The following is a 25,944-nucleotide window of genomic DNA, read 5'->3' on the forward strand; positions in this document are numbered from 1 at the left end:
CTGCGCCGCCGGAGCCCGGGAGGGGAAGTGCCCGGCCGGCGGCTGGGGTCCGGAGGCAAGGGGGCTGCCTGAAGCCCATAGCGCTCGGGCAGCTCGGCTCTTAAACAGAGCCGAAGAGTCAGGGGAGGAGCAGAGCCGCCGCGGGAGGGGAAGTGCCTGGCTGGCATTTTCCCGGACATGTTCGGCTTTTTGGCAATTCCCCCCGAACGGGGGTTTGATTGCTGAAAAGCCGGACATGTCCAGGAAAAAACGGACGTATGGTAACCCTAAACTGGAGGGAAGTTATGAGCTGGCTGAGTACTTTCTTCCCTGCTACCCCTGCACTCAAGATGACCTTCCTAACAATACGCAGCAAGCACTCTCCTTTTCCTTGTTAAGATTCCCCTCAAAACATGCTTTTGTGCAGCCTGTGTCTTCATTCACCACCCTATTTACTTAATTGTGATAACTTCATCTGCTGATCACCCAGAGCTCTGTGTCTGTGTTGTCCTCTATCATTTGTCTAAGATCAGAAGCTCATGAGTCAAGGAGATTTGTTGCTTCATGCTTTGTAGTGCTTTCAGCACACTACAAATAATATACCTAATTGCAAGGCCTGAGAAATAAAAAGTAAATTTAAGCATACAAGGGGATTGCTTTAAGAAAAGGTTTGAGAACACTTGAGCACTTTTAGTGTTCTAAGCATACGCACTGGATTTATACTTCTCAATGTGGTGGTTTGCTAGTATTTGTCGTCACTGCTACCTGTCTTTTGGTAGTAAAGTCCTGTAAACAGAAAGGGATCACGTAACATAAAGGAGAAAATTGTTGAGAGCTAAAGAAAAAATTGGAAATCTTTGACAATGCATATGAATTGTCCAAGGGTAGAAAGATTCAAATCTGATTTTGGTGCCAGCCAGGCTATTTTCATAAGACATATAATTAAATTGAAATTGGGTAAAGCCATTTAAAAACATAACTGTGAAAACTGATGGCTGCTGAACTACTAATAATTTGTAAATATACACAATCAAACTTTAAACTTTTACTTATCCCAGTTCATAATTCTTTCTCATCAGCAATGTGGTCCAGCTAGACTAAGGGCCAGTCTACACTAGAAATGATAGTGGTGCAGCTGCACATTGTAGCACATCTGGTGAAGACAGTCCCATTGGCATAATAAAACCACCTCCAGCTCCAATTAAATATGAAGTCTTTAAGGAAAAAAGGGGACAAGTTCCATTCCAGTACACCACTTGGAGTTATGACTCAGTTCATTGAGACTTTATTAGCATGACAAGCTATACAATTGTTGCCAAACTGTGTGCTAAGGAAAAAAGAACAAACCCCTTATCTTGTAGAGGAGGGTGTGACCATCCAGGAGAGTGTTACATAGTATTTGGCCATTTATCATTACAAGCCATTCCTGATCCAGTGGCAGGTTTCTACATAGCATGATGCCAGTTTTCTCCTTTCTCTGTGTTAGGCAGGTGCTTTTTGTCATCATGTTTTATGGGACATATTTTATGATTTCTGATAGTTTGAGGAAATTGTCATAATGTTAGGGTAATTGTCCCTCTGTGGTCTGCTCAAGAAATGCGGTCTCTGGTCTCTCCGCTTTACCTGCCTGAGTAGAGAACTGCGGCCCTTTCCCTTCTGACTGAGGTTTTAAGCTGCAGTCTCCTTTTTTTAGTGTGCTTATCCCAAGCAGGTCTGCAGTTTGTGCTCCTTCGTTTCTCTCCAAGAGCAATAATATTGTCTTTACCAGTGGCCAGACAGCCTTCTTAAGCAGAATACATTTATTTAAGGACAAAAGAATACCGCAAATAGTACAAGAAAACAGTAAACATATCTACACACATATTAAACATACCAACAGTCGCCCATCAGTGCTCTGGGGCCCTGGCAAATCAAAGTCCTTCCAACTGTTCAGCAAGGGTGAGGGCCCGGCCCTCCCTTGAACAAAAGTTCATGTGCATTAGCTGGATCAGAAGGAATGTCATGAGTCTATTTAAACTCAGCTTTTTATACCAAAAGTTCTTCCTCTGTTTCTTTGGGCCTCTGATACCTGCTTGAAACAGAATATGCTAACCACTCCAAGGTGCTATTTTCTGAATTTTTGCCAGCAGATCGAGGAACGTGATCGTTCCCCTTTATTCGACATTGGTGAGGCCTCATCTGGAATACTGTGTCCAGTTTTGGGCCCCACACTACAAGAAGGATGTGGAAAAATTGGAAAGAGTCCAGCGGAGGGCAACAAAAATGATTAGGGGTCTGGAGCACATGACTTATGAGGAGAGGCTGAGGGAACTGGGATTGTTTAGTCTCCAGAAGAGAAGAATGAGGGGGGATTTGATAGCAGCCTTCAACTACCTGAAGGGGGGTTCCAAAGAGGATGGAGCTCGGCTGTTCTCAGTGGTGGCAGATGACAGAACAAGGAGCAATGGTCTCAAGTTGCAGTGGGGGAGGTCCAGGTTGGATATCAGGAAAAACTATTTCACTAGGAGGGTGGTGAAACACTGGAATGCGTTACCTAGGGAAGTGGTGGAGTCTCCTTCCTTGGAGGTTTTTAAGGCCCGGCTTGACAAAGCCCTGGCTGGGATGATTTAGCTGGGAATTGGTCCTGCTTTGAGCAGGGGGTTGGACTAGATGACCTCTTGAGGTCCCTTCCAACTCTGATATTCTATGATTCTATGAATCTGTTTACAATCTTAGACTGCAATAATGAGCCACCATCTTTTTTCTAGTTCCTAGAGAAGCTGAGCTTATGGAGTAGAAATAGAGATAGTGTAGTATTGCATGGGGGATTTAGCAAATCACCATGTGTCAGTTTCTTAGGTTTCTTAATGCCTTGTCAATATTCCAGAGGCCAGACTCTGGACTTCAAGGCACAACTTGATCATCTGCACCATCTAGTGAAGTCACCATATGTTATTTGTGTATGTAATAATTAGAATATTAATTGCATTTTCTTGTGGTATATCTAGAGACCATGGGAAGTTAAGAGATGGGGCACTTCATAAATTTTTGCTGTCGGTTTTTATTTCAAATAAGTGCTCTCATGACTTGGGATGTTGTACTAGATGAGGGTAAAAAAACTAATTAAATTTGAAAACAAATTTGAGTGAATCTCCTACTAGACGAAAGGGTGTGTCAGGGTAGATGTTTTTAGGAATATCCTTGAATTTACTATGAAGCACTAGCTGATGAAAAAGGTGATGCCCATTTTTTGTGAGGGGTAAGCTATTGCAAGTACATTTTTACTCAAGTCCCTGTACTGACTTCCAGGTTGTGTCCAAATGTAATTTAGGCTGGTGATCTGGAAAGCCCTGGATGATCTGGAAGTACATTAGGTGAGAAGTAATTTCAGTTAATGCCTTTTTCATGGAGTTAAGATTGGATGAAAGGTCCTTGTGATCATTTCCTGGGTTTGAAATCTCCAGGGAGGGATGGCAGCAGAACAGTCTTAACTGAAGGGCCCTACCTTGGCAATTCAATCCCTTTGATGGTCCATCAGAGTACTAATGCGCTTCAAGACAAAATAAAATATATTTGTTAGATTTTCTCCAGGTTTTTTTATATTCATCTTTTTATTCCTAAAAAATGACAGTATGGCTGCTAACATTTCTGCAGATAACAGCCATGGATTCTTAATTGCAACCCATTATAGATAGTTTTATTTAAGAACTCATTTTAAAATGAGCACCTAGATACATTAGTGATCAGCTCTCTATACGTTTATAAAAAAAAAAAAGTTACTCACTTTGACTACCAAACAGTCATCAGATAGTAATGACCTCTGGTCACCACTGATCTGAGCCCCAGCAAACTATTGGGGAAAGACTAGCAGTACCATCCCCTGAATATCTGCTTTCCAGAGATAACTTATTTTTTGTTTGTTAGTTAGGTAACAGGACTTCTATCTTAGTTTGTCAGTTTGCTATACTGAAATGTATATTTTTTAAAAGGAAAGCGTTCTTGTAAATCTATATAGCCATTTTTGATAGTAGTAGTGTTTATGGGCTTTTGTGAAACCTTCCTTAAGCCAAAATTTTCTTATTCTAAAGTGGAATTATAAGCTACATTAGAGTGATTCATAAAACAGGGTTTAAAATGTATGAATGGGTTCTCTTTGTAGAAGTGAATTACAGCAGATCGTCCATTCATGAATTCTTTCCACTGCAAAATATGTGAATGAAGATGACTCATCCTGAGCACATTTTATAACAGTCACAAGTTGCAGCTAAGGGCTATTAAATGTTACTTGACATAATAAGAGAGACCATGTTATATATGGCTCTGCAAAAGGAAAATTGCCGTATTCATAAAATGAGAATGTGTGCAAATTAGAATGGATTATAAATACTTCATGTTCTGAAATGAATAAAATATCAGTGTAAGGCAAGTCTCTTGAAAGAAAAATAATAAGCAACCTTGCTTTGGTTTAATTTAGTTTAAAATAAGGAATAAAATATCCATTAAAATGTGTTTTTAAGAGTTGAAAGGGAGAGGAAGTTTACATCCATTATGAAGCAGCGGTAATATGATGCTATAGTTAGAAGTGTAACTTTCTTTCCATTGTTAGCTTAATTTTGAGTCCCCAGCCGCAGCCCTGTCCAGTATCCACAGAGTTAAATAAATAAAACAAACCCCTTTTCTGACTCCCATTTCACATGAGTGGGCTCCTGCCAGTGGAGAATTTTTTAAAGAACACTGTAAATTAATGAAACAAGGCATTTCTGAATTCTGAATGTAACTGATCAGAACTTTTGCTTTTTTTTTTTTGGAAAATCTTATTTCTTCTTCAAGTAGTGTCCCTATGGGTGCTCCACTTCAGAGATTTCTAGCTAGTAGTAACAGAGAGTCCTGTGGCACCTTTAAGACTAACAGATGTATTGGAGCATAAGCTTTCATGGGTGAATACCCACTTCGTCAGGCACTGTTGCTTTTTACAGATCCAGACTAACACGGCTACCCCTCTGATACTAGCTAGTAGTGTCCGTTTGGCCCATGCATGCTATATACAGATGCTTGGGCAAACTGCCCTCAGCTCCTTCTCTACTGCCTTGCCCCGAGATGGAACATTAGCATATCCATCTAGAGCATAGTCAGCCTTTTCTTTTTTCTTCAATGTTAGTTTATGGTAGTAGATTGTTGTGTGGTGTTTAGTATGGTTGATTAGTTTTGGGTGAGAGGACTGTTTTCTACTCTTTTCCCCTGGGAGACTTGTCTTCTCCTGGCAAGGTATGCTTGGTTCACCAGGCTTCAAATGCTGCTTCTCTTGCCAGGATGCTATACCAATAAGTGATGGGCATTCCAAATGTGTATATATAGCCTTGATGTCTGCCAAGAGGAGGCATAGGGTGCATGCACGGACTGAAAGGACATTGCTAGCTAGAAATCGCTGATCAAGGGCTCAAGAGGAGCATATGCATCTGAAGTGGAGCACCCGTAGAGACCCATATCTTGAAAAACTACAGTTACTGCCAGAGGCGGATTAGGGTTTTTTTTGGGGCCGTGTGGCCCTGGGCCAGAGCATGTGTGGGGCCTTCCCCACCCCTTCTGCCTGCAGTCCACCCACCCCTCCTCCCCATGCTCCTGTGGAGGAAATGGGGTCGGGGTGTGGGGGCTTGCCTCACTCCCCCCCACACCTGGCACTCCTGCTGGAGAGCTGGGTCAGGACACAGGGGCTTCCCCCGCCTGGTGCTCCTGCCGGGGAGCTGGGTCGGGGCGCAAGGTCTTGCTCCACTCCACCCGGCATTCCTGCTGAGGAAGCCCCCCACACCCCAACCCTGCTCCCCAGCAGGAGCACCGAGCGAAGCAGGGCAAACCCCCACACCCTGACCCCGCTTCCCAGCAGGCGTACCAGGCGGAGCAGGTAGGGGTGCAGGGATGCCCATTTTTATGCGGGCCCCCATTGGCTGGGACATCTGGGCACACGCCCTGTTGGCCCAGTGGCTAATTCGCCACTGTTACTGCACAGGGTGAACAATTCCTTCTTATGCTTTCCACCTCCTTGGGGGAGGGGGGGGGAAAAGAGAGAGAGAGAGAGAGTGTGTGTGTGTGTGTATACACTGTAACTTTCCCTGTTGCATTCTAAATAGAAACTAAAGTATTAAACTTTGGATAAAACTTTTTTAAAATACCTGTTTTATCCGTCTTTCTAGTAACAGCTTAAAATCAGATAGCTAAGAGAGGAAATGAAATGTGTATTCTGTCAAACCACTTTCTCGCTAAAGAAATAATAAGTTGGCTATAGATTAATGTTGGTAGGAGAGATGAATGATTTTCCAATCACTGATTTCTGTTTAATGCATGTGCATAATTAATAGTATTACAGCATAAATGGACAGATCTAAAAGCTAAGAAATTAAACAGAATTCAGATTTCTTCATCCTAGCTGTTAAAATATTGTGGTGATGGGTGTTTTAGGAATCTGTGAAATAAAATAAAAATTATCATGAGATTATGATTCTCTGTATTTACTCAATATAATATGAAGCAATCACCTCATTTTTTCTTTTTAGGTGTCTACAATGTACTCGGTTTTCATTAGTGTCTGTGGGTACGTCTACATAGCAAAGAAAAACCCATGGCTGGCCCGTGCCAGCCAACTTGGGCTCACGGGGCTCGGGCTGCAGAGCTGTTTCATTGCTAGGTAGAATTCTTGGCACCCTATGGTGTCCTATAGCCCAGTTCCAGCCCCAGCCCAGAAGTCTACACAGCAGTGAAACAGCCCTGCAGTCTAAGCCCCGTGAGCCCAAGTCAACTGGCATGGGCCAACCGTGGGTGTTTCTTTGCTGTTGTAGACATACCCTGTGTGTCTAGCTTTTCTCTAAAAAAAGAACAGGAGTACTTGTGGCACCTTAGAGACTAACAAATTTATTAGAGCATAAGCTTTCGTGGACTACAGCCCACTTCTTCGGATGCATACAGAGTGGAATAAATATTGAGGAGATATATATACACACACATACAGAGAGCATAAACAGGTGGGAGTTGTCTTACCAACTCTGAGAGGCCAATTAAGTAAGAGAAAAAAAACTTTTGAAGTGATAATCAAGCTAGCCCAGTACAGACAGTTTGTTAAGAAGTGTGAGAATACTTACAAGGGGAGATAGATTCAATGTTTGTAATGGCTCAGCCATTCCCAGTCCTTATTCAATCCTGAGTTGATTGTGTCTAGTTTGCATATCAATTCCAGTTCAGCAGTCTCTCATTGGAGTCTGTTTTTGAAGTTTTTCTGTTGTAATATAGCCACCCGCAGGTCTGTCATTGAATGACCAGACAGGTTAAAGTGTTCTCCCACTGGTTTTTGAGTATTATGATTCCTGATGTCAGATTTGTGTCCATTAATTCTTTTGCGGAGAGACTGTCCGGTTTGGCCAATGTACATGGCAGAGGGGCATTGCTGGCACATGATGGCATATATCACATTGGTAGATGTGCAGGTGAACGAGCCCCTGATGGTATGGCTGATGTGATTAGGTCCTGTGATGATGTCACTTGAATAGATATGTGGACAGAGTTGGCATCGGGCTTTGTTACAAGGATAGGTTCCTGGGTCAGTGGTTTTGTTCAGTGATGTGTGGTTGCTGGTGAGTATTTGCTTTAGGTTGGGGGGTTGTCTGTAAGTGAGGACTGTAAGTGGCTGAACTTTGTGATTTTGTCCTCACCCACAACTATTTCACATTTGGGGACAATATATACCTTCAAGTCAGCGGCACTGCTATGGGTACACGCATGGCCCCACAATATGCCAACATTTTTATGGCTGACTTAGAACAACGCTTCCTTAGTTCTCGTCCCCTAACGCCCCTACTCTACTTGCGCTACATTGATGACATCTTCATCATCTGGACCCATGGAAAAGAAGCCCTTGAGGAATTTCACCATGATTTCAATAATTTCCATCCCACCATCAACCTCAGCCTAGATCAATCCACACAAGCGGTCCATTTCCTGGACACTACTGTGCTAATAAGCGATGGTCACATAAATACCACCCTATACCGGAAACCTACTGACCGCTACACTTACCTACATGCCTCCAGCTTCCATCCAGGACACACCACACGATCCATTGTCTACAGCCAAGCTCTAAGATATAACCGCATTTGCTCCAATCCCTCAGATAGAGACAAGCACCTACAAGATCTCTATCAAGCATTCTTAAAACTACAATACCCACCTGCTGAAGTGAAAAAACAGATTGACAGAGCCAGACGAGTACCCAGAAGTCACCTCCTACAAGACAGGCCCAACAAAGAAAATAACAGAACACCACTAGCTGTCACCTTCAGCCCCCAACTAAAACCTCTCCAGCGCATCATCAGAGATCTACAACCTATCCTGAAAGATGATCCTTTACTCTCACAGATCTTGGGACCGGTCCTCGCGTACAGACAACCCCCCAACCTAAAGCAAATACTCACCAGCAACCACACATCACTGAACAAAACCACTGACCCAGGAACCTATCCTTGTAACAAAGCCCGATGCCAACTCTGTCCACATATCTATTCAAGTGACATCATCACAGGACCTAATCACATCAGCCATACCATCAGGGGTTCGTTCACCTGCACATCTACCAATGTGATATATGCCATCATGTGCCAGCAATGCCCCTCTGCCATGTACATTGGCCAAACCGGACAGTCTCTCCGCAAAAGAATTAATGGACACAAATCTGACATCAGGAATCATAATACTCAAAAACCAGTGGGAGAACACTTTAACCTGTCTGGTCATTCAATGACAGACCTGCGGGTGGCTATATTACAACAGAAAAACTTCAAAAACAGACTCCAACGAGAGACTGCTAAGCTGGAATTGATATGCAAACTAGACACAATCAACTCAGGATTGAATAAGGACTGGGAATGGCTGAGCCATTACAAACATTGAATCTATCTCCCCTTGTAAGTATTCTCACACTTCTTATCAAACTGTCTGTACTGGGCTAGCTTGATTATCACTTCAAAAGTTTTTTTTCTCTTACTTAATTGGCCTCTCAGAGTTGGTAAGACAACTCCCACCTGTCTATGCTCTCTGTATGTGTGTATATATATCTCCTCAATATTTATTCCACTCTGTATGCATCCGAAGAAGTGGGCTGTAGTCCACGAAAGCTTATGCTCTAATAAATTTGTTAGTCTCTAAGGTGCCACAAGTACTCCTGTTCTTTTTGTGGATACAGACTAACACGGCTGCTACTCTGAAACCTAGCTTTTCTCTCTCTACCTTCACCCAATCTGCTTTTCTCCCTTACCCTCCCATCCCATACCCCCACTATACTATGCACTTTTGGGGCACGTGACTGAAATACCAATGTTGGATCACATACATTCCATTACTGTGTGCGTACTATGCACGTGCACACTTTCATGATTATGTCCTTGACATGTGTCTTACAGTACTGATGCTTCCAATTGTGTGTCCAGCCCATTTCATTCCTTGTTATGAAACCATTGCTGGAAAGGAAGTAGCCCAACACATTTCTCATTGCGGAGTTAAAGAGGCAAAAGTGAAATAGAAATTAAGAAGTGAAATTGATCCAAATAGGAATGTGATTGGGATTTTTTATTAAATCTAGATCAAAGATACCACGCCAGTGAACTTGCACTTAATTGATTTAAATGTGCACACATGAAAAAAAAGTTGCAATCAGATTTTTTAAAATTCTTACTTGGTGTTTTCACTTAAGGTATGTTACATTGAGAACACTTTACTCTCATAGTATTTCTTATGGCATCATATAATGAAATCTCATTGACATGAGATTCTTTTTAAACAAAGATAACACATCTTCCTTTTTACTGAGCAGAAAACTACTTTTTTCCTCAGTTTAATCATCTGATGAGTATCCCCCCTGAGGGCTTGTCTGTATAGGGCTTTAGTCTGCACTAATTTGAGTTAGTCCAGTCTGAAAATCCTTGCACACACATGATGCAATTCCTTAGAGTGCACTAACTCTGCATTTATTGAAAACTCTGTAGTCCTTTTTCAAAGTGTACGAAGTTCAGTATGAATTGAGTTAGTGCAGTCTATTGTTCATTTGCACACAATGCTGGTGTGCACTACTTTGTCTGTACTCCAACTGCTATGCCACACTGCTTTGTGGATGTCTATTACTGACCTGTCTGTTTACTTGGGTGCCCGCCACTGTTCTGGGGTCAAGTTCACTGAATGTCCCCTTGTCCATTTAAAAATTGGCACGGTGCCAAGATCGGCACACTTGGTCCTGGATTCCAATATACTGGCATTACAGCAATATTACTCCAGCAGCCTTTACAATATGCCTTGAGCAGCCGCTTGGAGCCATGCTGAAACCCTAGATTTCATCGCCATCTGGGGAGAAGCATGAGTTCAGCATGCCCTTGGGGCATTCCTGCTGAGTTGTATATGCCCTGTAACAGGCATTCGTACAAGAAAATAAGTTTCCCTTAGCAACAGCACAGTTGTACAGCTCCAAATGACTTTTCACAGGCTTATACAGAAAAAGACTAGGAGCAGTTCAGGCTTCAAACAATCAGTGCAGAAGCCAATCTGTTTTTCTCTGTACTTTCAGCATGTCTGCAGGGGAGATAAAGCAGAAACTAAATTGAGACATTGCTCACTTTTGGTTTGGACATTATGGGGAATCGCTCTATGGTTATTGCTCCCAGCATCTCTCACAACTCCCTTCCACTCCTTCACTACTTCTGGAGGGACCGTCTTGGTGAATAACTTCACAGTGTATCTTGCTGATCTGCCCTTTGCTTTTCTGAATAAGGCTGTTCTCTGCCTTCTAGTCACCCACCTCAGAGTAACATCACTGAGAGTCAGGACAGCCTAAAAGGGATGTAGAGGGGTTTACTATCTAGTTTGACCCCAGAAGCCCCCTACTAATCCCTCCAACACCTCATCAGCACTTCCAAGGCACAGCCTAAACTGCAAAGCCAAACCCTGAACATAATTCCCAATACCCACAGCCGCCGAGGCACAACTGCAAACTCAAACAGCATCTACGGCACACCAAAAAATCCTAATCTAGCCCCATGCACCCACCGCTTACCATCTGGAGTTCCCCCACAGTGGGAAGAATCTCAGGGAGGGGAAATGAGAAATACGTATTAGAAAAATACTATCATAGCCTCTCTGGAATATGAACCACCAACACTTGGGTGTTTTCCCCTACGCTCACAGCCAGAGCACCTGCACTGGCCAGACTCTCAAGGACAGGGCCTTTATCAATAAATGAGCAGCTGGGTAACTTGAGGGGGAAGAAACAGAGAACTTGGAATGAACCGTTTGCAGACCTCATTTCAGACTCCCCTACCCCCACTTCCCAAAAATGAAAATAATGGAGAGCTGGAGATTGTATTTGAGGTTGGAGGGGCGGGGGGGAACAGGGAACTATCCAAAGAGCTTGGGGAGAGAGCATTGAAGTGACCAGAGACAGCATTGCCATGGCAAAAGACACTGAGTGTGGCTTGCTGTAGCCTGCCTCAGTTTCTACCCTCAGTGAGGTCAGAAACAGTGCAGTTGAGGAGAAGCCACTCTGCTTTACAGTAGTATATCTCCCTTTAATAAAACCTTCTGAAATGAGCACGTATACAGTGATTTAAAGGCTCTTATCTAAGAGCCCAGATAAAACTTAAGTTCCAAAACAAAAGTCTCTAGGTGCCAGCAGCAGCTACTTCAGCTGTAAGGCATCAGGCTTCTCCGCTGCCTAGAAAGCTCTGAAGTCTTTCCCCTGCTTGTTGAGGGACTCTCCCAGGCCTCGCTGCTTGGAGAGCATTTGCCTAATTTGGGCTCCCTGGCAGTTCTTCTCCTCAGGAGCTTCCTTTCCATTCTCCTTGTCTAACTTAAATCCTTAGCCATGTTCAGCTGCTTCCTTGTCTAATTAAACTACCTCCCAGTTACTCAGTGAATTAACTACTCCCATTCCCTTCAGGATTGCCAACTGTTATAACACAAACCCAAACACCCTTGTCCCGCCCCCTGCCCCTCCCCTTCCCCAAGGCCCCACCCCAGCACCAACCCTGAGAGGCTCTGAGAGGGAGTTTGGGTGCATGAGGGGGTTCAGGGCTGGGGCAGGGAGTTGGGGTGCGGGCTCCAGCCGGGCGGCACTTACCTTGGGCAGCTCCCGGTTGGTGGCGCAGCAGGGCTAAGGCAGGTTCCCTCCCTGCCCTGGCCCTGCGCCGCTTCTGGAAGCCGCTGACACATCCCTGCAGGGGTAGGCAGGATCTCTGTGCACTGCTCCTGCCTGCAGGCACTGCCCCCACAGCTCCCATTGGCCACAGTTCCCAGCCAATGGGACCTGTGGAATCGGCACTTGGGGCAGTGCATGGAGACCCCTGGTTCCCCCCCAGGGGCCGCAGGGACATGTCAGCTGCTTCTGGGAGTTGCACAGGGCCAGGTCAGGTAGGGAGCCTGCCTTAGCCCAGCTGTGCCACCGGACTATTAGCAGCCTAAAATCTTCCAGTTTGGTTTCAGTAGCCTCTGGGAGATAGAGCCCGATTCCGGAAGACTCCCAGCAAAACCAAGAGGGTTGGCACCCCCCCCCCCCTTGTGGAGCTTGTCAGAGGTAGGTTGGGCCCCTGACCTCTTCAGAGGTCCAGCTAGGCCTCTGACACAGGGATACGCAGAGGCAACTCCTGGAGGCAATACAGAAGTAGAATGCTCTGCTGCAGCGCATGCTGCTAGTGGGCACACAGACAGTCGAAGCTCTATGCTGAAGCCCCTGGACAATACAAGGTCCTGGGAACACCAGCATGCGTTTCCCACTGTACCCCACAGCTGTGCTCCCAGATGCCATTCCCCTCCCTAGCCCAAGTTGAGGACAGCAAGAAGAATTACACCCGGGAGCCCTGCTCTTTCAAGCCCTTTAACGCCCTGATAACTTTGAGCCCGACACTCAACACCAGAAGGTCCAAGAACAAGAGGCAGAGACAAGACATATACTTGCCTGTGAACTGGAGCTCTGCCCCCCACCCCATTGTTGTGCATTGCTCTCCACTTCACTGTGTCACTTAAACCTGTGTTTCACTGATGTTTTAATTACATGTTTCTGGTTGTTATATAATAAATCATTGTTTAATAATAAAAACCTTTCAAAATCATTCATAAAGAATCTGCAGCGCATGGTAGACAGAAAAAACTGTCAATTTTGCATAAGTCAGAGATTTTTACAAAAGTATAACAGCAGACACAAGATAACATAAGGAGCTGCACAACGTGCCACTTCTACCACCCCTAAAAGACACTGCAATGCTCACATTCCATGCCCCCTGCTTCCCCCTGGTTAACAGCTGGATGTACAGCAGGACATTTTCAGGCCTGAAACTCAAATTAAGAGCAATAGGCATCTGTAAGGTAGTGTACTCACCACCTGTAGTACCCCCTTGTATCAGCGTTCAGTGCTGCGGGGCATCCCCGTTCTGGCACTTTCTCCTGCCATCTGCCTCTTGCTGGGTCTTCCTTGGCTCAGACCTCCAGTCAAATCACACAAAGCTCAGTCCCTTTCTGGGGTAACAAGATCCAACTGAAAATCCAAATCAAATGCAGGTTCTTCTGCCCCTCTCAGGTTCCACTAAAGTCCTCTGCTTTGTGGTCTCTTCTCTTGGCCCATGCAGAGTTTCTCTTATCTTGCTTCTTCCCCTACTGCCTCTCTTCTCCCAGGGACTTTGACCGCTTTCCTTCGGAATCTCCCTGATCGTTTTAGGCCCTGTCTTAGGGCTCCTCCACAGGAGCCTACTCTGCTTTATGTGTGTTCTCCTACCTGACTTCCAACCTTTATAGGTTTGTTTACACTGGAATAAAAGGCTGGCGGTACAGCCACAATTGGTCCAGGTCAGCTGAGTCAGGCTTGTGGGTCTAAATATTGCTGTGTAGACATTCAGGATCTGGCTGGAACCCGGGCTCTGGGATCCTCACCTCTTGTGGGACTCCAGAGCTCAGGCTCCAGCCTAAGCCCAAATGTGTACACTGCAGTTTTACAGCCCCACAGCCCAAGCCTGAGTCAGCGATCCAGGGCAGCCCTGGGTGTTTAATTTCTGTGTAGATATACCCTATGAACTCTGTCTCGGTGCTTTCCCCACTCTCATCCCCAGGAGCCTATCCTGTGGGTTCTTCCTGCAGGAGAGTCCTGCATTCTCCAGAATCTTTTCCCCATAGACTGTTCCCAGCTCTATTTCAGTAGTCCTCTGAAGCTAGAGTCAGTCACTAACTCCATTACACCCAGCTGGCATCACTAATTGCCCCAAGTAGCTATAGGTAAGTCTGAGCCCACCTGCCTTAAAGGGCCAGCCAGCCTTTGGCAGCATCCCTGACAGTATTGTTCTGGCTGTTTCCATTTTCTCATGGGTTCCTTGCTGGCTGCTTAAACTGCTGAGCAAGTCTTTGCACCCCAGCCTCCCGCCCATCGTTAAGACTTCCTTACTTTCAAAAATATTGTGCAAAATACAACATGCAGCTATAATTTTAAACAAAAAACTCTGCAGCTTCCAACCTAGCCCATAAATAGTGCCACTTTCCTTTAAGGTGGCCAGCGCACACTCCACTGTCATTCTGCAGCTACTATAACGATAGTTTAACAGTTCCTTCGTTCTCTCCAAGTAGCCTGTGAATAGCTTCCTTAGCCAGGGAAGCAGAGGATAAGCCAGGTCTTTCAGGATAACTAGAGCAATTTCCCTACCATTAATGTCCACAGTGATCCTGGGGGCAGTCTCCTTTATTCATTCGGGCAAATAGAGGTGAGTTCCAAAAGACTGTGGACCTTTCCAGATCCCTCTGCATTTATGTTTGTGAACCTGCTCTGGTGTTCAACCAGCCCTTGGAGCACCATGGAGAAATACCCTTTTCTGGTTATATACTTAAAGGCCTGATATGGGAGATAAATGATAGGCACGTGGTCCCATCTATTACCCCAATACAGTTTGGGAACCTCATGCATGCAAAGCCATCAAAAATTTGAACATTAACAAGTTTTGTAACCTGATGCAACAGTACTTTATGCATGGTATCACACACCTGCATGACAATGGTCCCAATGGTTGATCTCCTTATGTCAAATTGGTTGTTTACAGACTGGCAACATTCGGGGATGGCCAGACTCCAGAGAACAATGGTGACCCGCTTCTCAGTGAATATGGGGCCCCACACATTGGTATGCTTCTGCTGCAGCTCCAGGGTTACTTCAGCATTCATCTCATCAAAGGTTGCCTTTGCCATCCTGAAATTCTTTTGTCACTGCTAATTATCCCAGGTCTGCAGAACAATCCTTTCCCACACATTAACACTGGTTTCCCAAGCCCAGAAACAGTGCTGAATTGTTTGAAGTGGCTCCAGGAAGAGCTCATGTAGTAGCAATTGCTCAGTGGGCTTCTCGGCTTCCTCGTCCTTCCTCCGCTGCCGCTGCTGCTGCAGGAGTCACTGCTGAAAATTGAAAATGGTGCTAGCCTGCCCAGAAAGAGAAGACGCATGGGACAAAGGGAGCAGAATCATGGGATTCTTTTAATTTGACCCCAAGTCCAGAATTCGCCATTGGCTTCTTCCTGGCTTACATTATGCATTCCACAGTGTGCAGTGAGAAAAATCCCAGCATGCGCACAGTTCACCAGCAAAGCCAAGGACCATGGGATATCCTCCCACAATGCCATCTGCTTAGTTCACACAAAGCCCCTTCTGTATATACACAGTGATGCAAATTGAAAGTGGGCACAGCCATCCTGTGTGCACATTATTAGTATGGCTTACATATTATGCACCAACTAGTCTGAGTCAACTCAATGAGAACTAAAGTCCCTGTGTAAGCATGGTCAGAGTTACACCGCTTACATCTGCTTAATAAAAATAATCTGTTGTACAAAGGAAGAAAAGGAGATGTAGTTGAGGGGGAAATTACTTAGTAATACTTTTGTTAGTAGTAATTAGGGCTATCATGCGATTAAAAAAAATAATTATGCGATTAATTGCACTGTTAAATAATAGAATACCATTTATTTAAATATTTTTCTACATTTTCAAATATATTGATTTCAATTACAACACAGAATACAAAGTGTACAGTGCTCACTTTATATTTATTTTTTATTACAAATATTTGCACTGTAAATAAACAGAAATAGTATTTTTCAATTCACCTAATACAAGTACAGTAATGCAAACTCTTTATCATGAAAGTTGAACTTACAAATGTAGAATTATGTACAAAAAAACTGCATTCAAAAATAAAACAATGTAAAATTTTAGAGCCTGTAAGTCCACTCAGTCCTACTTCTTGTTAAGCCAATCGCTCAGACAAACAAGTTTGTTTACATTTTCAGGAGATAATACTGCCCGATTGTTGTTTACAGTGTCACCTGACAGTGAGAACAGGCGTTCGCATTGCAGTGTTGTAGCCGGAATCGCAAGATATTTACGTGCCAGATGCGTTAAAGGTTCATATGTACCTTCATGCTTCAACCACCATTCCAGGGGACGTGCATCCATGCTGATGACGGGTTCTGCTTGATAAGAATCTAAAGCACTGCGGAGCGACACATGTTCATTTTCATTATCTGAGTCAGATGCCACCAACACAAGGTTGATTTTTTTTTGTTTTTTTGGGTTTGGGTTCTGTAGTTTCCACATTGGAGTGTTGCGCTCTCTTAAGACTTCTGAAAATATGCTCTATACCTCATCCCTCTCAGATTTTGGAAGGCACTTCAGATTCTTAAACCTTGGGTTGAGTGCTGTAGCTATCTTTAGAAATCTCACATTGGTACCTTCTTTGCGTTTTGTCAAATCTGCAGTGAAAGTGTTCTTAAAATGACAACATGTGCTGGGTCATCATCCGAGACTGCTATAACATGAAATACTGTATATGGCAGAATGCGGGTAAAACAGAGCAGGGGACATACAATTCTCCCCCAAGGAGTTCAATCAAAATTTAATTAATGCATTATTTTTTTAACGAGCATCATCAGCATGGAAGCATGTCCTCTGGAATGATGGCCAAAGCATGAAGGGGCATACTGTTTAGCATATCTGGCACGTAAATACCTTACAACAACGGCTACAACAGTGCCATTCAAACTCTTGTTCTCGCTTTCAGGTCACATTGTGAATAAGAAGCAGGCAGCAGTATCTCCTGCAAATGTAAACAATCTTGTTTGTCTTAGCGATGGCTGAACAAGAAGTAGGACTGAGTGGACGTGTAGGCTCTGAAGTTTTACATTGTTTTCTTTTTGAGTGCAGTTATGTAACAAAAAAAAATCTACATTTGTAAATTGCACTTTTACAACAAAGAGATTGCACTTCAGTACTTGTATGAGGTGAATTGAAAAATACTATTACTTTTGTATATCATTTTTACAGTGCAAATATTTGTCATCAAAAATAATATACACTTTGATTTCAGTTACAACACAGAATACAATATATATGAAAATGTAGAAAAACATCCAAAATATTTAATTAATTTCAATTGGTATTCTGTTGTTTAACAGTGCAATTAAAACCAATTAATCGTGATTAATGTTTGTGAATGAATCGCATGAGTTAACTGAGATTAATCAACAGCCCTAGTAATAATTTTTCTCTTCCCCATCTTACTTCTTTCCCACTTCACCTTGAGGATTGATGAATAGGTAGCAAATCTGCTTTCTTTCCACAATTGTACTTCTGTCTGTATTAGTTTGTTTGAAAAGATGTAGATCTGAGATTGAAAAGGGCAGGTTGGTGCCTCTATAATGTGTCTGTTAGTTATTTGATTCTTGGTAGGTGGAGCCTTTGTGTAAGGAAATGTATTTTTTTTATGACAAGCAAAGGATTCTATTATATCTCTTCTGATTCTATGATAGAATCAGGAAGTGTTTTCCCTTTTCATTATAGAACCAAAAAAGATGAAAGGGGAGAACCAATTCTGGACTTGACATGGTAAAACCTGTTAAAAATAATGTAGATGGAATAGATTTTTAAAAGTGTCTTTGGCAGTCAATCCAGGGGATTTTCTTGCATCCCTAGATCCCCAGGAACCCTGGTTTTGCAGGGTCAACATCAGAATTTGAAGTTTGCTCCTGAGGGAGTGGGAGGAGCAGCGGTTGTTTTGTGACCTAAATGATATTGTAGAAACCACTTCATTAGGGAAAAGGTCAGGTGTGTGATGTAGATCATAGTACCTCTCTATGTTTAGTTCAAGCATAATTTTTAAATCTAACCAAAAAAGCAATGTCCTGGACTCTTCAGATGTTCCAAAGCCTTGGGCTGATTGACCTGGAACAAGAGTTCCATAAAGTTGTTTGATCAGTGAAAACTATACTCCTCTGTGTTTACTTTAAAAGTGACTGCCAGAATCAGGAATTTCATCTAGCTGTATAAGTATGAATAATGCACCAATCACCATGTTATATAGGTGCCAAATAAAATAAATGTTAAGATCAGCAGTGTTTTAGCCAGACTTCATTCTCCATTCTGTCTTCAGAAGGGTTGCATACTATAGTTGTATTCACATAGTTGTCTTGTTGTGGATGGACAGAGGAGGGGGTAAATATCTGTATCTGGTTCTTTTTTTTAATTTTCATACATGGATGTTGTATGATTGATCTGGTTTTGAGCTTGTTTTGTGCAGCTTGGGTTGCCTCAGAGGGAGCTTGCATCTGGGACAACTTCTTCTGTTTTATCCCATTTGCTTCAGACAGTTTTCATCCTCCTTCAAATGGTGGAGTAAAGACTATTTTCAGAAAGATGTGACTTCAAGAACACACATGAAAGGTTCTTGTAGATACAAATCTGCAGAGTTCAGAGGTGCATATTGAACACTTTCTAGTGCAAGGCAAATGTTCTGAACACAAGTAGAATCTGCACATCAGCTTACTGGAATTAAGAAAATTCAGGAAATTCCATCTGCTTTTGTCATTAGAGGGCTAAACTGTAATTCCATGTAGTGTCTATAATCAGAAGAGGGGGATGAGATCAGTTCTTAAGAACCTATCTCCATTTCTGTCAGCTGTAACAAAAGGCCTTTTCATCTGGTCAGAAAAGCAAATTCGCTGGCTAATGGAAAGAGAATGTTGTCTATACATTCAATGAAATAGATTTTACAGGAACATTGAGCTATTTGTTTAAAAAAATAGGGACAGTTGTCATTAAACCTTTTTGTTTTTAATGGGAACTAGATAGTAGCCACTTTTTGCACCAGCTATCCTGGTCCCAGAACTTCATCAGTGGAGGCCACCTTAATCTTCAAGACTCATGATATCAATTACCTAGTTGTCACTCTTTTTCTGATAGATCACTTAGTAAACCAGCTGCTCTGTCCTACAAATTTTTCTCCACTCTGTCTTGATGAAAAACCGATCCTAAGCCTGTCACCTTCTGCTATTTAAGTTTTGCCTCTGTTCCAACTTACCTAAGAAAATGGTCTTCCCAGTTTCTGCCCTAGTCTATTTACTAGGAAGGGAAATAGTGGTGGTACTTTATTGTCCTCAAAATGGAGATAGGGCATACAAATCTACCATTAGATTTTCTTGTATATCTTTGAAACCTACACATTCAACAGATCCCAATTCAAAGTGAATTCAGTTAAATGTATAGCATTTTTATGACCAGAAAGAGGAGAAAATATCTCCTTTGAAGAAAAGATCTGTACGGTAGATATTTGGCTTTTCCTGTGGTTATTCACCAAAGTATCACAACTTGGATACCTTCTACTTTCTGGACATACCCTATGGGTGTTACTTTCTTGTAGCAGTGATGCCTTCCTGACTTTCTCCTATCCTCCTAGCTAGATATGTGGTTTAATAGTCAAAAACCATCAGTCATTAAAATACAGAAAATAGAAGTTCATTGCCTCCCGAAGGCATCTTCCATATAATCTCAGTCATAACTCTGGAATGTCCCACCCTGAAAATAAGTATTTTGGATACAAGCGATAATATGTATAGTTGATTTGCATATTTATGACCTGCCTGTATGCAGATTTTATTCTGGGTTGTTGTTGTTTTTTTGGAGTATTAAGAAATTCACAACTGGAGAAAGAGGATTCCTTAGATCAGGGTTAGTTAATTGTGGACTGCAGGCCAAATCTGGACTGCCAGATGCTTTTGAACGGACCCCAAAATCTCTCTATTTAATTATTAATATATTTCCTTATTTCCTGAGAAAGCAGGAGATGTGAAAAAATTCTGCTCTCTAGTTAGGTATTAGTGCAGCCTGCTAAGATGTGATAGAAGGAAATAACCCTTTAGTGCAGAGAGTTGGATATAAAGATACAGAAAAGAGCTTTTCAGGTAATAAAACTTTTTTCTTTTGAAAGAATTAAAAAGGGAAAACACGTAAAAAAATGCTGAACTGTGTGGCTAAAATCTTTTAGATGATGTGTATATATATTCCCTAGCAAGAGCTGTTTTAAATCCCATCAGGTGGCCAGATTGGTTGCTTAATTAATTCGGAATCACCTCAGTCTTATTGTACATGCACCTATTGAGTATTATGTGCAAATGTGAAAGTCCTATCATGTAAGCACTGCACAAAGGCAATCTAGGGAAACTGAGAGGCTCTCACTTTTTCCCCAGTTAGTTTTTTGTGTGAGAACAAACTGTAAGACAAATACTGCTGTTTAATCACATTAAAGAGCCAGTGGAGATAGTTGGATTTTTACAACTGAGGATAAGAACATTAAAATGGAAAAATTGCTTGTGTTCAGTCTAATATACTGTATTTGTCTCCTTGTGATGCCTGGTGACTTATGGATAGCCAGGTATTTGGATCAGGACAAGATATAGGAGGACTGGAGACATTTAACATAAATGTATTGGAAGTGGTAAATCATAGAGAATCATAGAATATAAGGGTTGGAAGGGACCTCAGGAAGTCATCTAGTCCAACCCCCTGCTCAAAGCAGGACCAATCCCCAGGCAGATTTTTGCCCCAAAACCCTAAATGGCCCCCTCAAGGATTGAACTCACAACCCTGGGTTTAGCATAGATACACAATAATTACTCGAGACAAGTTTGATACTATCCATAAAAGAAAGGACCCAAACTGAACATTTTGAGAGTCTGGAACAGAGACTGTATAATAATTCCATAACTCCTCATTCAGATGGGGTAGGGTGGTATTAGTCTCTGATGTGCGACAGATCTGTCTAAGCACCTTGGATGGCATACATTCCCCAGTTAGCATAGGCTGATCATCTGCTGCAAAGTCCAAGATTTTATTTTATATTTTGAAGATTATATTGATTAAAGAGTAGGCCTGTAACTGGCAAAAAAGATTTCATTATGGTCACAGAAATAATTGAAATAAAAGTATATTTGATGCTTTGGGCAAGGAAGCCTGTATCCTCTGTTTTCTCAAAGGTTTGGGCCAATATAGGACAGAGTTGATTGGTTTATTGATTGTAAAACCCTACAGGGAATCTGTCCTCTCCAGGCAATTTGCTCTGTGAGGGGATTTGATGGCCTCCTTTTATTTTCTCAGTTTGAATGGGTGTGCACTCTCCCCATGGAAAAGCCTGGGGTGTTTTTGGAAGGGACTCTTCAGGCGTCGTTGGAGATGATCACGTTTCACAGCTCTCTGTCCTTTGATCCATTATTCCTCAGTCTCTTTGGATGAAGTTGATGGGGTTTTTCCAATTCTGAAGGTATCTGCTTTGTTTGAGCGTTTTCCCCTTGCATTCTTTCTACTATCCTTTTATTAAGATAAGCTTCCCTGTTCACTGCAATCTACTCATGGGTAGATTTAATACTCAATTTAAAAGTATATATTGAAATTGGCCACCCCAGTTTGCGAGCAGCTACTACATATCCTTGATGCCAAAGCTAGACTGATGGGGGGAGGGAGGTGTTTTGTCAGTGTGAATTTAGGGCTAATGGAAAGTGTTAGATTGATAGCACTGTTTGTCCACATCCTTGTAGTGCTCACAGCTCCTACTGGTGCCTCTTTCTCAGCTCAAGTCCCAAACTTAGATTATATTATCTGCTTATTATAAGTAAAATTCTCAGTTCTTTCTTTGTAGCACTTTCTAGTGCCTGTCACTTAGAGATGATACTTCATGGTATCTTACAGACAGAATTTAAAGAGATATAGACTTCTTGTTTTTTGTTGTTGTTGCTGCTGTCTCTTGTAATTACTGTAGCTGCTGGAAGCCTAAAATAAAACTTCCAAGTCTTAGCTATTATATAAAGAAAGAGTGGTGCAACTATTCTTGGCATCGGGGACTATTGATTTACTGCAGTCTGTCAATGTTAGATGGGCATGCTGCTACGTCAGTGGTGCACTGTATTGTTTCAACTGCTGTGGCCTTTGTATTTGATCCTGGCAGTGCTTGCGTCAGTGATGCATATCATTGCCTGTGTGATGTCAAAGTGTGGGTGTTCAGTTACAGAGACATAGTTAAACTAATGTGCTGCAGTAAATCCTGAACACTATTTCCTCCTGGGAATAACAAAGAGAGAGTGAATCATCCTTGTTCACATTAGACTAATGCTAAGTATAGCAGTGTTCATGACCTGCAGCATCCACACAGATTAGTATCAGAACTACTGCAGCTTGCTAAACATGGTGTCAAAATAGTGTTTGTTTAAAAAGAGGTATTTATATGTACCTACTTCCCCAAGGGTTCACTGATTATCAGCTAAAGGTAAACCCTCCTAATCAGAAAATATGTGGTTAAAGTAATTCTTTAAAACTTAATTCTGTTAATTAAAATGTAAAAATCTTTCAATTATAAGAACTTCTGTAAATAATCACATCAGATTATGTAGTACTTAATAGATTGCAAAAAAAAAAATCAGAGTATACATAATGTAAAACAGTAAATGAAGTGTTTCGCTGAGGGATATTCCACTGAGAACAGTTGTCATCTTCTTTAAAATGAGCTACTTTTATCACTTGTTTTGACAGGCTTTTGAATCCACTTTTAGTACATACTTTCAACTGCTGTGCAGAAAAAGAAGTGCAGTGTTTACAAAGAACAAATCACTCTGCTGCATACCTGAAGCTTCCCTTTTTCCCTTTCTCAGTAAGTCATGTGATGATGATCATGTGACTCGGTCAAAGGAGCTTTTCCTCAACCATCACAAAAACGAAAGCATTCTCCCAATTAAAGCTGCTAACGTGTCCAACCTTGGATCACTGGATCTTGTTTACACTTCTGCTATTACAGTAAAAACAAAATGAGTGGTAAGATTTGCTGACTGTATTTTGAAAGAGAGTTCTGCTTTTGTGTTAAAACATGAAAAGCATTACATAAATCTAAACCCAGTCTGTGTTTTCAGCAGATGCCAGATATATAATGGCTATAAAAGGTAGAAAAGGGTTGGTACATTTAAACATAGATCTGGTGATATGTAAAATTATGAATTGTCTTTATTATTATGTGGGTTCAGTAGATTAATGTGTACCACTGTGTATCCTGTTTTAAGGACCTCTCTGTCTGTCAGAACATAAAATTAGAAGCAAGTATTGCATTTGGAGGACTTTATGAATACTAGTTTTATAAGAGCACTATTATATACAGTTACTGTCCAGAAAGAATCTTTGTTTATAGACTGATAAAACGTTTGGTTTTTATTAAAAATTCAGTCCATTTAAGTTTACAATCTCTTTACTGAATTCAAAATTGAATGAGAAAGTGAGATTTGAAAACTAATTGCATATCTCATTAAATAAGTTTTTTTCAATATTTTGAAGTTTACAGGTTTGAAATGTATTTTCATAAGATTAAATTATGTCTGGGACAGTAGGAAGCATACATCATATTAATTTTGTTTCCCTCTTTATACTGTTTATAAGAGGCATGATACATTTTCTTTTACATTCTGTTCAAATAGGCATGCTCAAGATTTTAAGCAACCTGCTACAGTTAATATGACCTAAGCTGTTGTGTTTAGGTTTCACTGCTTCTTGCAAATGTTCTTAATTTTCATGAACTCTGTAACAAATGTCTCAGGAGACTTGTTCCCTACCATGGTCTCTTTATTTCCCCTTGGGATAAAATGCTTATCACTGCAAAAAAAAAAAATTACAAGCTAGGTCTGCCGTAATAATTTAAGGGAAATGTGAACATTCTGATACAATGGCACTATTGAAAGTATGGGAAAACATGTGTCTTCTGTTTTAATATGATATTTTTAGTGTGTGATAAGGCATTTTTCAGGCAATTATATTTTAAACCAGGGTATCCAACCTACAGCCTGCAGCTGTACACAGTCCACCAAAGCATTTCATAAGGCCTGCAGCCTGCTTTAACGCAATATACTAACGTGCAATTTATTAGCACTGTGTCGTCATGTTTACATAATTTTAGTTTACACAAGTGTGTAAATAGACAATACTGTACATGGGTTGTTTCTCTCTAAAATCATACAAAACAAGCTGAACTTAAAATATAAATCAATACAGGTGACTTTAAATCATATTAAAATATGTAGAATCTGTTTGGGCCACACAAGGTTGTGCGTAGGTTTCTGTGGCCCTCCTATGTGAGAAGGTTGGGCACCACTGTTTTAAACTATAAAATATTTCTATCAGATTTTTTTCTCTGAGTCCTTCAATTTTACTTTCATAATGAGATTCAGCATGGCGCAATATATAGAAAATTCCAGACTAGCAATTTAGATAATAGAAACCTTTGACATTAATAATAAAATCATCATATTAAGGAAACACTTTCTAAAGCAGAATGTCATTTGTATACACTATAAAAAATTAAAGTGTTAACACGTCCTAATAATGTCATTATTGGCTGATAATGTGACACCATTACTGTTTTTCATGGCTAGGAACAGTAAATTTGTCATGTATACTTATCAACAGTATAACAAGTAACTTGAAGCAATAGCAAATAGAAACACAAGAGTTTCTTTTACAATGTATTATGCCTAAATAAAACCAAGATCTTCACGTTAGTAGTAAAAACAAAAAAATAAACTCAATTTTATATTTTTAAAAATCTGGCATTGGCATTTTATCCTAAGCTCTCACAAAAAAAAACTTTTTTTCCCCAAGTCATGCTAGCAGTACCATATTTCTGGCAAAAACATCACAGCAAGGAACGCCGCCAAGCTTTTTTTTTTTTTTTTTTTTTTTTTTTTTTTGAAGTTTATCTACCATTTATTACATTTTACAATGATTTAAAAACCTAATCAGAAGTATAATGGAGTTTACTGTTACAGCCTGAGTGAGAAGAAACCATCTTTTCTCTATTTTTAAAACTTCCGAATTTTAAAGTCAGGATATAAATATTTCAAAGTTAGCACCTTGTCTTAATGCTAACACCACAAGTGGGACTCATTCAAGTTAATAAATTGCCTTGAGTCTCTTATTTTCTGGCTGCTGGGGGAATAGGTGGTTTGTGAACGTGGCTGTATTGGGAGCAATGTGTTAATGCCACCATATGGCAACTTTTGTATTGGCTTTGGAGAAAACTGCTGCTTATATCAGTCAAGACACAAAGGCATTAAATACACGAAATTGGTGGTCTTCAGAATGAAGTATAGTTTGCTGTTCAGAACACTCTACTTAATTTGGCCAGATGCAGCAAAAGTAAACATCCATTGATGTGCTTATCATCTATATGCATACTATATATATATCTTTCTTCACAGATGTGCATCACCAGAGTTTCTGGAGCAACTAGGATGAAGGGTTTTAATTAGACGTGAGCAGGTGGGCATGATTCTCAACTGACTTATAACTTGTGTAGTCATTTATATTTGTTTAAAGTGAGTGGTTTAAAGCAGAGTGGTATCATTTTGTATCCACTTTGAAAACATTTTTCTTGGGTATAAATGGCTACAAGATACAAGCAGCAGAGAACAGACCCCTTGTTTTTATTTAAAAATGTAAAGTATTTTCTGTTTTAGGCTGATGATACATTTAATATGCCTGCAGCTATTGCTATTGACTTTATTTTTTTAAGTAGTTCCATCTTTGTTTTTCTTCTTAACTATTCTGTTTAAGAGAGACTGTTTTAGGATTAGGGACAGTAGC

General features: G+C 41.3%; 1 protein-coding gene across 10 annotated transcripts in view; it reads left to right on the forward strand.

Moving 5' to 3' along the window:
• Positions 1–25,944, forward strand: part of FNDC3A (fibronectin type III domain containing 3A) — a 195,462-nt gene that overhangs the window by 88,894 nt on the left and 80,624 nt on the right. The window contains exon 1 of one of the 10 annotated variants that reach the window (XM_005287140.5): positions 21,732–23,133. The exons of 8 other annotated variants lie outside the window; for them this stretch is intronic. In XM_005287140.5, coding sequence (XP_005287197.1) covers positions 23,127–23,133 — 7 coding nt within the window. In that variant the 5' untranslated portion in view covers positions 21,732–23,126. Of the gene's footprint in view, positions 1–21,731; positions 23,134–25,590; positions 25,621–25,944 lie in introns of those variants that run through there. One more of the 10 variants, XM_065581238.1, reaches the window with a different exon arrangement.

This window comes from Chrysemys picta, chromosome 1, assembly GCF_011386835.1.
Source record: "Chrysemys picta bellii isolate R12L10 chromosome 1, ASM1138683v2, whole genome shotgun sequence".
Classification (NCBI taxonomy): Eukaryota; Metazoa; Chordata; order Testudines; family Emydidae; genus Chrysemys; species Chrysemys picta.